Consider the following 16760-nt stretch of genomic DNA (forward strand, 5'->3'; position numbering starts at 1 on the left):
TCTGCCGCCCCCTCCTCCCACCCTGAGACCAGTCCAATGGCGAAGGCCCTCCTCGGACTTCGTCACCAAGCCCACGGGAAGGGTGAAAGGTGCTCAGCGAGCAGGCGTCCCAACCCGCCAGGTTCTGTTGGAGACCAGGCTCGCGCAAGTCCCGCCTCTTCCCCCGGCACCAGGGGCGGGCCCAGGTGCGCCCAGGGCGGGGGAGTGGCCGCGCAGGTGCCGGCCCTTTGCGCCTGCGCCCTGCTCGCCCTGCCTAGCCAGGTGCGCCCCGCCCCCTGCCTGCCCTGCCACCTTCGGAAGCCGCTTCCAAAGGCGTTCGCCATTGGCTCTGGCGACCCCCGTGCGTTGGGAGGTGTAGCGGGGCTCTGAACGCGCGGAGGACCGTTGAGTGTCGCAGGCGGCGAAGGTGCGAGGAGCAGACCCAGGCATCGCGCGCCGAGAAGGCCGGGTGTCCCCGCACCGAAGGTCCGGAAAGGCGACTTCCGGGGGCTTCGGCACCTGGCGGACCCTCTCGGAGCTCCGGCACCTGAACGCGAGGTGCTCCAGTGCGCGTGCGCGGCGAGGGGCTTCCCGCACCTGATCGCGAGACCCCAACGGCTGGAGGCTTGTGGCGTCGCCTGCGCGTCTCGGCGGAGCGGGCAATGGCGCAGCTGTGCGGGCTGAGGCGGGGCCGGGCGCTTCTCGCCCTGCTGGGATCGCTGCTCCTCTCTGGGGTCCTGGCGGCCGACCGAGAACGCAGCATCCACGGTGAGGGCCGGGCGGGGAGGCTGGAGGCGGGGCGCAGGGGGCAGGGGCTCGGGGGCCATTGGGGGTCTGAGCAGGGAGAAAGTGGCGGGGGAGGAAACTGGGGGCGACTTGATGGCGTTCAGCGGGTGTGGTGGAACCAGCCCTGGAGGATTGAGCCTTGAGATGAGGTTTGGGAGCCCTCGAGAGCGAAGACGGGCGGAGGAGCGAGGGTTAGGAGAGTTTCCTTCGGGTGAAGGAAGAGTCTAAGGGTATTGACCAAGAAGGCGTGGCACTGTTCCTTCCTGTGGCAGGAGCGGGGTGAGCAGCCGCACTAAAGACATGCCTCCTCCTGGCGGTGGAATGTACCATGGCCAAAGCCCAGGGAGAGGCCAGGCCTGTGAGAGGGTGGGGGTTGGATTGGTGACCTGGTGGCCGTTTTAGACTAAGGGAAGAAGACTACCTCACGCCTGCCTCTTTGGAGATTGGACGAGAGCCTCCCCCGAAGTTTTTGTAGTTGGGTTGCATTAGGTGCCTGAGAAGGAGGGAGCAAGAAAGGAAACAAGCGTTGGGGAAGAGGAGGCTCTGCTAAGGCGCGAGAGAGTATTGGCAGCTGGAGTTGGGTTCTCTGAATTGGTCCTTAGAAGTCGGTGGCGAATAAGGTGATTTAAACCTCTACACTCTTAAGGAAGTATGGTCTGAAAGGTCTCTTTGAACAAGTGTTGTTATAACCTTAACTGCTTCAGACAAGCACCAGCGGGTTTTGAAAAGAGCTCTCTTGAAAGAATTCATTGATTCAGCAAAACTTAACTGAGGCCCTGCTACGAGTCAGGCACTGGCGCTGGTGATAACAGTTAACTCAGACGAGCTGGGTTCCTGCATTCACAGAGCTAATATTCTAGTGGGAGAGGCAGAGCTAGTGAAGGTTTATTTTATTTTATTTTTTTGATAGAATAAAATCAAATTATGAGTCTCGCTTTGTCGCCCAGGCTGGAGTGCGGTGGCCCGATCTCGGCTCACTGCAAGCTGCGCCTCCCAGGTTCACGCCATTCTCCTGCCTCAGCCTCCGAGCAGCTAGGACTACAGGCGCGCACCACTACGCCCGGCTAATTTTTTGTATTTTTAGTAGAGACGGGGTTTCACCGTGTTAGCCAGGATGGTCTCGATCTCCTGACCTCGTGATCCGCCCGCCTCGGCCTCCCAAAGTGCTGGGATTACAGGCGTGAGCCACCGCGCCGCGATATGGAAGGTTTAAAAAGCACTTGCCATGAGATTAAGTTACTGAGAATTAAATGAACCAGGTGAAGTACACCAATAGGGGGACTAAGATGTTGGGGGTGGCTTTAGCTCAGGTGGTCGGTGGAGGTCTCTCTGAGGAGGGTGACATCTGAGCTCTAACATGAAGAATGAGGAGGCAGTAGCCATACAGAGACCTGGGGGACCAGTGTCCAGTTGCAGGCAATAGAGTACAAAGGCCTTGAAGCTGGAACAAGCTTGGTTGGGTTCAGGGAAAAGACAGAACCAGCCTGGCGTGAAGGAGGCGGGGACTGGAGGAGGATGGGAGGTGGGAGAGGTAGGCTGCAGCCAGATGGCCTAGGGCTTTATAGACAGATACTGGGTGGAAAGAGAAAGCAGTCTGGATTCAGGACTAGATCTGTTAAAAAACAAAAGGCCAAGGCTGTGCGCGGTGGCTCACACCTGTAATTCCTGCACTTTGGAAGGCCAAGGTGGGCGGATCATTTGAGGTCAGGAGTTCGAGACCAGCCTGGCCAACATGGTGAAACCCGTCTCTACTACAAAATACAAAAAAATTAGCCGGGAGCGGTAGCGTGCACCTGTAATCCTATCTACTCAGGAGGCTGAGGCAGGAGAATTGCTTGAACCCAGGAAGCGGATGTTGCAGTGAGCCGAAATCGTGCCACTGCATTCTAGCCTGGGCAACAAGAGTGAAACTCCATCTCAAAAAAAAAAAAAAAAAAAAATATATATATATATAGAAGGCCGGGCAATGTGGCTCATGCCTGTAATCCCAGCACTTTGGGAGGCCGAGGTGGGCAGATCACTTGAGGCCAGGAGTTCAGCACCACCCTAGGCAACATGATGAAACACCGTCTCTACCAAAAATACAAAAATTAGCTGGGCATGGTGGTGCGCACCTGTAGTCCCTGCTACTTGGGAGGCTGAGGCAAGAAAATCGCTTGAAGCTCAGAGGCGGAGGCTGTAGTGAGCTGACATCAAGCCACTACACAGCAGCCTGGGCAACAGAGCAAGACTCCGTCTCAAAAGAAAAAAAAGAAAAAAGAGCAGGATAGGTGTGCACCAAGTCATCACCTGTGGTAACTTCTGGGGACTGGTTAATTTCCCTATGCCCCAGGCAGGAGAAAAAAGTGAATTGGTGGGGAGAGGCTCAGCTGTAGGTGACTGGGAGTCAGGCATGCAGACGCTGACCGTTCTTGCAATCAGAACCAGAATTTGGCAGCGCTGCTGGACTTTCTCAGGTGAAGTAATTACGTTAGGATGTACCTCCCAGTTACCTGGCCTCTTGCTACCTCTGGTGCTTACTCTGAGCTCGGATGTGCCGTTTAACCTTTGAGACAGCTGGGTGCGGTGGTGAAGTTACGTGCCTTGTCCGAGGTCACTCTGCAGTAGTAATTGACAAAGCCAGGTCTCACTGCAGAGGCCTTCTCTGTTCAGAGTGGCATCCCTGACTGCTGCTGCCGGCTGGACCTACTGACCTTTCAGAAGTACTAGTGTCTGACTGGGTGAACTAATGCCCTCACTTATCACAAGTTCTGTTTGTTTGAAAGCTTGAACAGCTTAATCGGAGGCAGGAGGCAGTTTTGATTTTTTTTTTTCCTCCCTCCTTCCTGATTGCTTCTGTTTTCTCTGGAAGCGAGTCATCCACTGGGAGTGTGGTGTTGCTGAAGCTCCATGCAGTGGCTCAGGTGCTGCTGGATGAATGTCGTGGTGAGGGAGGAGTGAGCAGAGAATGTGTGAGGGAGTGAGGATGGGGGTTGGTCAAGAAATTTATTCTGTGTGAAGATGTGAGGGGGCGGAGGGCCGAGTTGGTAGGGCCAGCAGATTGTTGGAGTTGAGGTTCTGAAGGGAATGAATCAGACACATAGGATGCAGTGGGCAGTGAGTGAGATGCATGAGAGGGAGGTTCTGAAGAGGTGGCAGTTATTGAGACAGGTCTAGGTGTGACCCTGAGAGGGAGGGGGGCGAGGGTGGGACAAGATCAGCTGGAGGTCTTGGAACCTCCAGAGAACCATCTACCTGGATATAGAAATCTCTAAGAATGGCCGGGCGCGGTGGCTCAAGCCTGTAATCCCAGCACTTTGGGAGGCCGAGGCGGGTGGATCACGAGGTCAGGAGATCGAGACTATCCTGGCTAACATGGTGAAACCCCGTCTCTACTAAAAATACAAAAAACTAGCCGGGCGTGGTGGCGGGCGCCGGTAGTCTCAGCTACTTGGGAGGCTGAGGCGGGAGAATGGCGTGAACCCGGGAGGCGGAGCTTGCAGTGAGCCGAGATCACGCCACTGCACTCCAACCTGGGAGACACAGCGAGACTCCGTCTCAAAAAAAAAAAAAAAAAAAAAGAAATCTCTAAGAATGATGATAAGAGCAGCGGGAGAGGTGGCAGGCCCGGAGCTAAAGTTGGGAAGGAGTAGTTGTCTGGGTTGGCAGACAACGTGCCAGGCAGGGTAGTGAATGATTTACTCTGATAATGGGCGTCTGCCAGCTGGGGGTTTTGGGAAGGGTGGAGGGAGAACAGTCCAGAAGCAGCACCCGGGAGCAAGGAGACCTCCCTACTTGGAAGGGCCCCAGGAGGTGTGTCCTCAGAGGAGATTGCAGTTAGGTGAGAGGGTGGCAACGGTGTTCAGAGGAGAGATTGAGGACACGGAAGATTTGCCGAAGACCAGAAGAGCTAAAGTAAAGTGGCCAGTTAGGTGTAGTTCTTGCTGCCAATAACTTTGTGCCTGGCCCTGGGCATCAGAACTTGTGTTAATGGTTACTTGGCTCAAGATCCTTTGTGTTTTTTTGTTTTGTTTTGGAGACAGAGTCTGTCATCGCCCAGGCTGGAGTGCAGTACTGCGATAACTGCAAGCTCCGCCTCCCAGGTTCACGCCATTCTCCTGCCTCAGCCTCCCAAGTAGCTGAGACTACAGGTGCCTGCCACCACGCCCGACTAATTTTTTGTATTTTTAGTAGAGACAGGGTTTCACCGTGTTAGGTTGGTTCAAGGTCCTTTGTTGATTCTTCTTGGGAATTTCCACTGGAGGCAAGCAGGGCAACACTCATTTGAGAACCTCTTCCTGCATTTTTTTTTTTTTTTTTTTTTTTTATTGAGACAGAGTCTTGCTCTGTTACCCAGACAGGAGTGCAGTGGCGCCATCTTGGCTCACTGCAACCTCTGCCTCCTGGGTTCAAGTGATTCTCCTGCCTCATCCTCCTGAGTAGCTGGGATTACAGGTGTGCAGCACCGAGCCCAGCTAATTTTTGTATTTTTGGTTGAGATGGGATTTCAACATGTTGGCCAAGCTGGTCTCGAACTCATGACCTCAGGTGATCTGCGCACCTCAGCCTTCCAAAGTGCTGGAATTACAGGCTCGAGCCACTGGGCCTGGCCTTCTCCTGCACTTCCAAGGGATTTTCGAAATCCATGGACCTCTTGGGTTAATTACAGTGTCTCCAGAACCTTAACTAAAAGGTAAGCTTTCCAGCAGATTCCGTAGACATGTTATTAGTTGCCACCCTTTCTTTACTTTCATCCGCACCCCCATGGGTAGTTGTGACGCATGTTGTGGTCAGAGATAAGATGACAGAAGAGCTAAAGTAAAGCTGGTGTTGACGATCAGCTGGGAATTCTCTAAAGCAGCTTCTCACATTATTCTTATCCTCCATAGAAGGGGTGCTTGTCCTACTTGCAGGCAAGGCAGTTTGGTTCCAGGGTAGCTCGAAGTCTTATTCACTGATATAGTCAGTAAATGTTTATTGAGCTCCCACCAGTTGCCAGGACTGACTCACTCAAAATAGAGCACTGAACAAAACAGACCCCCTCCCCCGTCCATGGCAGACGTGTCGTAATGAGAGGAAGACAGTACAATAAATGAACAGATGAGTGTATGTCTGGTGATGAGTGTCAGGGTTGGTGTGCTTAGCACTGAAAATGGAGGCTTCTGAGGTTCAAATGGTTGCAGTTCCTAAAGAAGGTTGAGGGCCTTGCCTTCAGGTCTCCGCAGGAGACTGGCCCCTTTCCACTGGAAACATTACTTTGCACGGTCAGTATTTGAGAGCTCAGTCTGTGATGGAGAAAGCGTACTTCTCTTTCACCCTGCCCCCAACCTGTTTCTCATTTTACCCATCACCAGCCATTTGCAGCATGTGTGCAGAGCTTCTGTTTGCCGTGTCTGGAGACTACAGGGGAGGCTGAATGAGGGGTGATAAGCCTGTGGCTCACGTGAGGCAGAAGAGAGCCCAGCAGGAGTCACACTGAAATGACTCCATTAGCCCCAGGATGCCTTGGCCCACTGGCCGTGACTAATGTGGGCATTAGAATGTAGATTCCGATGTCCTGCAAGATCCTCCTCACAAGTGTCATTTCACGGTTGTTTCTGGCAACATCTTTTTGAAAACTCCCTGTAAAGACGTGCTGATGTTGATGCTGAGGCCCAGGAACTTTGGAGTTTATTTACTTTTTGTTTGTTGGTTTTATTTTCCTTGGCAGGTGAAGTAGGAGCTAGGGTTTAGTTATTCTGAAGTTTACTTGAAATATGCTTTTTATGATTAGAAGTCATTTTAGAAATGAGGGCAAGAATTCACATGTTGTTTTACACACACGTGTTGGAGACGGAGCTCAGGGGGATTCCTGACTGGGCCCAGGGTCAGTGGCCTCAGAAGTTCCTTAATCGAAGTCCTTCACTTTTATGTAACACTGCTGGGCACAATGGCTCACGCCTGTAATCTCAGCACTTTGGGAGGCCGAGGCGGGTGGATTGCTTGACTCAGGAGTTTCAACATGGTGAAACAAACAAAAAATACAAAAAATTAGTCAGCCTGTAGTCCCAGCTACGTGGGAGGCTGAGGTGGAAGAATTGCTTGAGTCCAGGAGGTGGAGGTTGCAGTGAGCTGAGATCGCACCATTGCACTCCAGCCTGGGCGACAGAGCGAGACCCATCTCAGAACAATTTTATATGTGATGATTTGTCCATGTGTATACCAGGGTCTGTCATTTAGAGTCTGTGGCATGTTCTTTTTCTTTTCTTTTTTTTTTTTTTTTTTTTTGAGACGGAGTCTATCTCTGCCGCCCAGGCTGGAGTGCAGTGGCCGGATCTCAGCTCACTGCAAGCTCCGCCTCCTGGGTTCACGCCATTCTCCTGCCTCAGCCTCCCGAGTAGCTGGGACTACAGGCGCCCGCCACCTCACCCGGCTAGTTTTTTGTATTTTTTAGTAGAGACTGGGTTTCACCGTGTTAGCCAGGATGGTCTCGATCTCCTGACCTCGTGATCCGCCCGTCTCGGCCTCCCAAAGTGCTGGGATTACAGGCTTGAGCCACTGCGCCCGGCCTGGGCTGCTCAGGTTCTTGTTACAGATTGAGGCGAGGGTGAACTTAGTAGTCCTGTTTCAGAGTGGAATATGGAGTGACAGTGGGCGTGAGTAGTGATGGCTTGCATTGTGTTGATAGGTTATGAAATGTAAATTTTTTATTTTTTGATACGGAGTCTCCCTCTGTTGCCCAGACTCTGGAGTGCAGTGGTGCGATCTCGGCTCACTGCACCCTCCACCTCCTGGGTTCAAGCGATTCTCCTGCCTCAGCCTCTTGAGTAACTGGGATTACAGGCATGCGCCACCACGCTGGCTCATTTTGTTGTATTTTTAGTAGAGACGGGGTTTTACCATGTTGGCCAGGCTGGTCTTGAACTCCTGACTTCTGGTGATCCTCCTGCCTCGGCCTCCCAAAGTGCTGGGGTTACAGGCATGAGCCACTGTGCCCGGCCTGAAATGTAAACTTTTATATCTAAATATTTTATATAGAAAATGCCAAGATTTTATATCTGAAACACAAGATTTTATGAGCCTCATAACTTAAGTTGGATTTGTAATTGTAAATGTTCTTTCCTCATAAATACCTGAGTTTTTTTTTTTTGAAAGGTTCTGAATTGTCTCAATAATGAAAACTTCCAGACACGCAAACCTAGAGGAGATGGGTAGTTGGTAACTTTCTGTACTGGAAACAGAAACACTCAAATATGTAGAACCTAGCCAGCTAACCAAAGTAGGTAGATGTGTAGATCACCTTAAAATAAGGCTGACTGCACAGTAAATGTCACCTTTGGAATGTGGCTTGGTAGAATTGAAGTAGGCTTCAGTACCTCCTGTCATTCAGTACCTGTTTTCTTGAACTCCTGACTTCAAGTGATCCACCTCGGCCTCCCAAAGTGCTGGGTTTACAGGCGTGAGCCACTGTGCCCGGCCTCAGTACCTCTTTTTAAGATGCTCTCATTCATTCCCTGGGGAAAAGATACTTGAAGTGCAAGTGCAAGTGGGTGTGGAAAGCATGGAGGGTGTGTGTTGGTTCATTTGTTTGGTGTTTGTTTTTTCCACCAGTCCCTCCCTCTGGCTTTCTGCCTCCCAGCCCAGCATATCCTGATCTTGTAGCCATGCAGGACTTTGACCCATGTGGTGGTTTGCCATTGTCTTCCTCCAAATGAAGATAAGAAATAATTGGTTTGGCTTGAGGTTGTACTTCTGGCCTTCCCTGTAGATCCTCTTCCTCCTTATCCTCTCCGTCAGCATGCTTAGTTGGACTTTGTAGTGAAATGTGTCATTCTCTTTATTCTGACTGTCCCTGTGTTAGTCCTACCTTCATAAAAAATACAATCCTAAAGTCACAATATCTACTATTTGTTAAAAGTTTTATGCCAGGCCAGGTGCGGTGGCTCATGCCCATAATCCCAGCACTTCAGGAGGCTGAGGCAGGTAGATCATTTGAGCCCAGGAGTTCAATATTAGTCTGGGCAACATGGTAAAACCTCGTCTCTACAAAAAATACAAAAATTAACTAGGTATGGTGGCACATGCCTGTAGTCCCAGCTACTTGGAGGCTGAGGTGGGTGGGTCACTGAGCACAGGTCGAAGCTGCTGTGAGCCGAGATTGTACCACTGTACTCCAACTTGGGTGACAGGGCAAGTCCCTGTCTCTAAAACAAACAGCTGTGTGCCAAATAAGCACTTAAAATGGATTAAAAACTCCTTTAATCTTCATAACACTTTTTCTTTTCTTTCTCTTTTTTTGAAATGGAGTGTCGCTCTGTTGCCCAGGCTGGAGTGCAGTGGCACGATCTCAGCTCACTACAACCTCTGCCTCCCAGGTTCAAGCAATTCTCCTGCCTTAGCCTCCCAAGTAACTGGGATTAGAGGCATGAGCCACCACACCCAGCAAATTTTTTTTTTTTTTTTTTTTTTTTTTTTGGTATTTTTAGTAGGGACGGGGTTTCACCATGTTGGCCATGCTGGTCTCGAACTCCTGACCTTAAGTGATCTGCCCACCTTGGCCTCCCAAACTGCTGGGATTACGTACATGAGCCACTGTGCCTGGCCTGTCTTCACAGCACTCTTATATTGGTACGGTGTGTCAAAGAAAAACCTCCCATTTGCATTACTTTTAGGAAATGAATCTGCAAGCCCATGAACTTTATCTCCATGGGGCCCGTGGAGAGAAAGCCGACCGAGTCTCTGTGCTTTATTATTCACAAGCCAGTTGAAGTTCCAGCGAACAAATGCCATTTCCCAGACAAGCGATTGGCAAGATAGTCTCAAGACTGATGGTACATTCCACAGCAGGAAACTGGGTCTGGAGAGAGGTTACAAAAGGGAACTCTGCTCACAGACTTGCCAGAAACATTTTATTCTGACCAGATCCAGAACAGGTATAAATCACATGCAGAAACACCTTCCCTCCTGCTTGGGCTGAGGTCTGTTTATAACATCCTCAAGATAGTTGTCTTGCTAACATTCCCAGTCTTTCACCTTAACCCAAAGGGACATGATGGCTTCATAATCAGAGCTTTGCTTTATCATTCTGAACCTCTATAATCTGCATGATTAAATTTTTTTTTAACTTACTAATTTTTTTTAGAGATGGACATCTCACTCTGTTGCCCAAGCTGAACTGCAGTGGCACAACCATAGCTCACTGCAGCCTTGAACTCCAAGGCTCAAGCAATCCTCCCGCATCAGCCTCCTGAGTAGCTGAGATTACAGGTGTGAGCCACCGTGCCTAGTGAAAAATATGCATGATTTTAGAAATTAGCCATACCTAAATCAGAGAATATGGGACTTAATAAAAGAACATGGGGTTTATTCATTGTTTATTGCATGTGTTATTGTTGCCTGTTATGAAAGAGGAAAAAAGCACAGAGGAAGACTGCCCCAGGTAGCACAGCTGGCTTGTGCGAATCAGCCCGGGATTTATGTGCTCATTGGTCCTTTGCTGGAGCAGCTCAGGGTGTAGGCTTTTTCCTCTAATCTGCCCTACACACGTTTGCCAAATGACTCTTCCTTATTGTGTCACTCCCCTATACCAAAGCATAGCTTACAAGCTCTTTGAATTGAGGGTGTGATTATAATCTTTTACCTTTTTCCTTTTTTTTTTTTTTTTTTTTGAGATGGAGTCTCGCTCTGTCACCCAGGCTGGAGTGCAGTGGCGTGATCTTGGCTCACTGCAACCTCTGCCTCCCGTGTTCACGCCATTCTCCCTCCTCAGCCTCCCGATTAGGTGGGACTACAGGCACCCACCTCCACGCCCAGTTAATTTTTTTTTTTTTTTTTTTTTTTTGTATTTTTAGTAGGGGTTTTCACCGTGTTAACCAGGATGGTCTCGATCTCCTGACCTTGTGATCCACCCACCTCAGCCTCCCAAAATGCTAGGATTAACAAGTGTGAGCCACCGAGCCCGGCCCCCGCCTTTTTTTTTTTTTTTTTTTTTTGAGATGGAGTCTCGCGCTGTCACCCAGGCTGGAGTGCAGTGGCCGGATCTCAGCTCACTGCAAGCTCCGCCTCCCGGGTTCACACCATTCTCCTGCCTCCGCCTCCCGAGTAGCTGGGACTACAGGCGTCCGCCACCTCGGCCGGCTAGTTTTTTGTATTTTTTAGTAGAGACGGGGTTTCACCGTGTTAACCAGGATGGTCTCGATCTCCTGACCTCGTGATCCGCCCGTCTCGGCCTCCCAAAGTGCTGGGATTACAGGCTTGAGCCACCGCGCCCGGCCTTTTTTTTTTTTTTGAGACGCAGTCTCGCCCTGTGGCCCAGGCTGGAGTGCAGTACTGTGATCTCAGCTCACTGCAAGCTCTGCCTCCCGGGTTCATGCCATTCTCCTGCCTCAGCATCCCGAGTAGCTAGGACTACAGGCGCCCACCACCAGGCCTGGCTAATTTTTTGTATTGTTAGTAGAGATGGGGTTTCACCATGTTTGCCAGGATGGTCTCGATCTCCTGATCTCGTGATCTGCCTGCCTCGGCCTCCCAAAGTTCTGAGATTACGGGTGTGAGCCACCGCGCCTAGCCCTTCTGTGATTTTTCTCTATCCAACTGAGTTTTGTGGCTCCAGCTTAATTGCAAACCCTGGGAGGACAAGAACTGTATCCCCAGTCAGTCTGGACAATTCCAATTCACGCTACCATATGTCTCAGGGTAGCCGTTGAGAGCACCTCCTTCCATTGTAAAAAGTGTCTGGTGGGCGCAAGCAGTCCACCTGTCTTAACCTCCCCAAGTGCTGGGATTACAGGGGTGCATCACCACGCCTGGCCCTTTTTTCTGGTTGTTTGAGATAGGGTCTCGCTTTGTCACCTAGGCTGGAGTGCAGTGGCACAATCATTGCTTACTGCAGCATCCACCACCCAGGCTCAAGCGATCCTTCCATCTTAGCCCCCCTGAGTAGCTGGTACTGCAGATGCACGCCACTACACCCAGCTAATTAAAAAAAAAAAAAAATTGTAGAGATGATGTCTCACTGTGTTGCCCAGGCTGGTCTCAAACTCCTGGCCTCAAGCCATCTTCCCCCTTCAGCCTCTCAAAGTGCTGGGATTACAGGTGTGAGCCACCACGCCCTGCCTAATTTTTTTTTCTTTTTTCTTTTTTCTTTTTTTTTTTTTGAGACAGTCTCGCTCTGTCGTCCAGGCTAGAGTGCAGTGGCATGATCTCGGCTCGCTGCAACCCCTGCTTCCCAGGTTCAACCAATTCTCCTGCCTCAGCCTCCTGAGTAGCTGGGACCACAGGCACATGCCACCACGCCCAGGCGTTTTTTTGTTTTTTTGTTATTTTTTTTTTTGAGATGGAGACAAACTTGACCAACATGGTGAAACCCTGTCTCTACTAAATACAAAAAAAAAAAAATTAGCTGGGCTAATTTTTTGGGAGGCTGAGGCAGGAGAATCTCTTGAACTCCAGAGGCAGAGGTTGCGGTGCGCTGAGATCATGCCATTGCACTCCAGCCTGGGCAACAAGAGCAAAACTTTGTCTCAAAAAAAAAAAAAAGAAAAAATGAAAAACCACATAACAGCCTCTTTCCTTCCTCTAGTGTCTTTCTCTAAAGGTAGATTAATACATGCATCCTGAAGCTTTTTAATATATAAGCCATTCTTTTGCTTTTTCTTCCCTCTCACTCGTTTTTCTTTCCTGGCACATACACGTACACATTTGTGTATTTCATTTTATCCTGTTTTCCATTGCTGATCAGCCGACCGTGTATTTAAACCGTTCTGAGTATTCCCTTGTGTGGACGTCTCAGAAGCCATTTAGCTAGCACGAGCAAAATGTCTCTACGATGCATTTTAGCTGTTGAAGGTCTGTGAACACCAGAACCTTTGTAGATGTGGTAATAGTTGCCCCTGTTCTTTGAAACTCTTGGATTAAATGACTCTTCAGAGCTTTCTTTGCTTTTTGATACTAAGGAGTGGCCTGTAGCCTATCCTACTTTTCGATGTAAAATATGCTTTTCTATGTCTGGGGATTTTTATAGCAAATAATTTCTCCTTGGTTACTATCCTTAGAATTCCAAGTGTCTTTAATGAAAAGAGGAGAGTTGTTTTTAGTGATGTGAGTTGTTTTTAGGAAAGGTGTCCTGCAGTGTTTTTCACTAAGGTGGCTCATGCCTGTAATCCCAGCACTTTGGGAGGCCGAGGTAGGCAGATCACTTGAGGTCAGGAGTTTGAGGCCAGCCTGGCCAACACAGCAAAACCCTATCTACTGAAAATACACAAAGTAGCCAGGTGTGGTGGTGTACTCCTGGAGTCCTAGCTACTCGGGAGGCTGAGGCAGGAGATCACTTGAACCCGGGAGGCAGAGGTTGCAGTGAGCCGAGGTTGTGCTATTGCACTCCAGCCTGGACAAAAGAGTGAGACTGTCTTAAAAAAAAAAAAAAAAAAGGCCGGGCGCGGTGGCTCAAGCCTGTAATCCCAGCACTTTGGGAGGCCGAGATGGGCGGATCACGAGGTCAGGAGATAGAGACCATCCTGGCTAACATGGTGAAACCCCGTCTCTATTAAGAAATACAAAAAAACTAGCCGGGCGAGGTGGCGGGCGCCTGTAGTCCCAGCTACTCGGGAGGCTGAGGCCGGAGAATGGCGTGAACCTGGGAGGCGGAGCTTGCAGTGAGCTGAGATCCGGCCACTGCACTCCAGCCTGGGCGACAGAGCGAGACGGAAAAAAAAAAAAAAAAAAAAAAAAAAAAAAAAAAAAAAAGGCCAGACGCGGTGGCTCAAGCCTGTAATCCCAGCACTTTGGGAGACCGAGACGGGCAGATCACTAGGTCGGGAGATCGAGACCATCCTGGCTAACACGGTGAAACTCCGTCTCTACTAAAAAAAATACAAAAAACTAGCCGGGTGAGGTGGCAGGTGCCTGTAGTCCCAGCTACTCGGGAGGCTGAGGCAGGAGAATGGTGTAAACCCGGGAGGCAGAGCTTGTAGTGAGCTGAGATCCGGCCACTGCACTCCAGCCTGGGCGACAGAGCCAGAATCCGTCTCAAAAAAAAAAAAAAACAAAAAACAAAAAAAAACATACAATGGAGTGGTAGACCAGCTTACGGGAGGTGTTGCACTTCCCTCTGCCATTGGAGAGACTCTGGATCTGCAGCCAGGGGAGCTTGTGAAGGCTTCTTGTCCACAGAAATGAGGGCGGCAGTTGTAACTTACTGGATGGTGGCCCAGAGGAAGCAGCGCTGGCAAAGCCTCTTCTGTGAAGCAGCTCTCAGAGCAATTTTGTGACATTGAAAGAGCAAAGGATAAAACGTTGAAAGCTGATCCAGATCTAGAAGAGTGTTTGGCAGTTGTTAGAAAAGGTGTAGAAATGATGCTTGCCCTTAGTCGTAAGTTATATGGTGAGAAGACCACAAGCACGGTTCAAACTCCCCTTAGAAATTCTTTTGCAGGCCGGGCGCGGTGGCTCAAGCCTGTAATCCCAGCACTTTGGGAGGCCGAGACGGGCGGATCACTAGGTCAGGAGATCGAGACCATCCTGGCAAACACGGTGAAACCCCGTCTCTACTAAAAAATACAAAAAACTAGCCGGGCGAGGCGGCGGGCGCCTGTAGTCCCAGCTACTCGGGAGGCTGAGGCAGGAGAATGGCGTAAACCCGGGGGGCGGAGCTTGCAGTGAGCTGAGATCTGGCCACTGCACTCCAGCCCGGGCGACAGAGCCAGACTCCGTCTCAAAAAAAAAAAAAAAAAAATTCTTTTGCAAAGAAATTAACACTTTAATCCTAAATGTTTCTAATGTTTTAACTTACAGTATGCTAAATAAATACTCTTTTGTTTGTTTTGTTTTGTTACTCTGCATTTATAGCCAATAGAGTTTGTTTTGTTTTTTTTTCCTTATTTTTTTGAGACAGGGTCTTGCTCTGTCACCCAGGCTAGAGTGCAGTGGCATGATGTCAGCTCACTGCAACCTCTGCCTCCCAGGTTCGAGTGATTCTCCTGCCTTACCCTCCCGAGTAGCTGGGGCTACAGGCACGTGCCACCATGCCTGGCTAAGTTTTGTATTTTTAGTAGAGATGGGGTTTTGCCATGTTGGCCAGGGTGATCTCGAAATCCTGACCACAGGTGTGAGCCACTGCACCTGGCCAAAAAAATTTTTTTATTTTTTGTAGACAGGGTCTCACTGTGTTGCCCAGGCTGGTCTTGAACTCGTGACCTCAAATGATCCTCCTGCCTTGGCCTCCCAAAGTGCTGGGATTATAGGTATGAGCTACCATGCCCAGCTTGACAAATTTTTTTTTTTTTTTTTTTTTTTGAGACGGAGTCTTGCTTTGTCATCCAGGCTAGAGTGCAGTGGCCGGATCTCAGCTCACTGCAAGCTCCGCCTCCCGGGTTCACGCCATTCTCCTGGCTCAGCCTCCCGAGTAGCTGGGACTACAGGTGCCCGCCACCTCGCCCGGCTAGTTTTTTGTATGTTTTAGTAGAGACGGCGTTTCACCATGTTAGCCAGGATGGTCTCGATCTCCTGACCTTGTGATCCACCCGTCTCGGCCTCCCAAAGTGCTGGGATTACAGGCTTGAGCCACCGCGCCCGGCCTTTTTTTTTTTTTTTTTTTTTTTTTGAGAGATGAAGCTTCACTCTTGTTGCCCAGCTGGAGTGCAGTGGATCGGCTCACTGCAACCTGCACCTCCTGGGTTCAAGCGATTCTCCTGCCTCAGCCTCCCGAGTAGGTGGGATTACAGCCACACGCCACCATGCACGGCTAATTTTGTATTTTTAGTGCAGATGGAGTTTCTCCATGTTGGTCAGGCTGGTCTCGAACTCCTGACCTCAGGTAATCCACCCACCTCAACCTCCCAAAGTGCTGGGATTACAGGCATGAGCTACCATGCCCAGCTGACAAAAATTTTTAAATGTCGTTGAGCAATATCATTTTTCCCACTGATTATGAGATTGCTTTGTGTGATCACACACTGACGGGCAGGCCAATTGCTGCCTGTGTTTGCTATTTGGCCCCTTATAGAAAACATTTGCAGACCCTTGTTCTAGAAAAAAGGTAGGTGGGAGGAGGAGTAGGAGAAGCATTTCAGGAGTGGCTTTGGGCTTTCCTGTTCTGCATGTGGTGAGGCAAGAAGCTCTTATGCCTCAGCTCATAGCACTCATGGGAGTGTGTCAATAACTAGAACTCTAGGAAAGTTATTTTTGCTTGTTTTAAAAATAAGCTTGTTTTGGGGCCAGGCATGGTGGCTCACGCCTGTAATCCGAGCACTTTGGGAGGCCGAGTTGGGTGGACTACAAAGTCAGGAGATCGAGACCATCCTGGCTAACACAGTGAAACCCCGTCTCTACTAAAAATACAAAAATTAGCCAGGCATGGTGGCAGGCGCCTGTAGTCCCAGCTACTCGGGAGGCTGAGGCAGGAGAATGGCATGAACCCGGGGGGCAGAGCTTGCACGAGCCGAGATTGCACCACTGCACTCCAGCCTGGGCGACAGAGCAAGACTCCATCTCAAAGCAAACCAAAAAGCTTGTTTTAATGGATATAAAAACATGAATAAAAGAAAACGCCAAGTTCAAGATGGTAGGGGGTTAATTTGGAAGAGGCAGAGCAAATGTGATTGAATGAGGGGTATGCAAAGGGTTTCCGCTCTATCCATGTTTTATTTATTTATTTTTGGAGAACGAAGTCTCGCTTTGTTGTCCAGGCTGGAGTACAGTGGCGCGATCTTGGCTCACTGCAACCTTCACCTCTTGGGTTCAAGTGATTCTCCTGCCTCAGCCTCCTGAGTCGCTGGGACTACAGGCGTGCTCTTCCATGCCCTGCTAATCTTTGTATTTTTCAGTAGAGACGGAGTTTCACCTTATTGGCCAGGCTGGTCTCGAACTCCTGACCCCAGGTGATCTGCCTGGCCAGCCTACTCTATGTTTTAGTCCTTGAGAATGTTAGAATTTGTTGACACTGAGATGTGGATATACCAGACATGGGGTATTTTCTGTATTCGTCAGCATATTTGAAGTATTTCATTAAAGTACTTACTTTGCAAAGTAGACACAGCTGC

The 16760-nt window shown here is 49.8% G+C and overlaps 1 protein-coding gene across 1 annotated transcript in view; it reads left to right on the top strand.

Annotated features, from left to right (window-relative positions):
- Positions 1 to 255: 255 nt before the first annotated feature.
- Positions 256 to 16760, top strand: part of LOC105495414 (serine peptidase inhibitor, Kunitz type 2) — a 33141-nt gene continuing 16636 nt past the window's right edge. Inside the window, exon 1 of the mRNA XM_011764906.2 lies at positions 256 to 747. Coding sequence (XP_011763208.1) covers positions 642 to 747 — 106 coding nt within the window. The 5' untranslated portion in view covers positions 256 to 641. The remainder of the gene's footprint in view (positions 748 to 16760) is intronic.

Source organism: Macaca nemestrina, chromosome 20, assembly GCF_043159975.1.
Source record: "Macaca nemestrina isolate mMacNem1 chromosome 20, mMacNem.hap1, whole genome shotgun sequence".
Classification (NCBI taxonomy): Eukaryota; Metazoa; Chordata; class Mammalia; order Primates; family Cercopithecidae; genus Macaca; species Macaca nemestrina.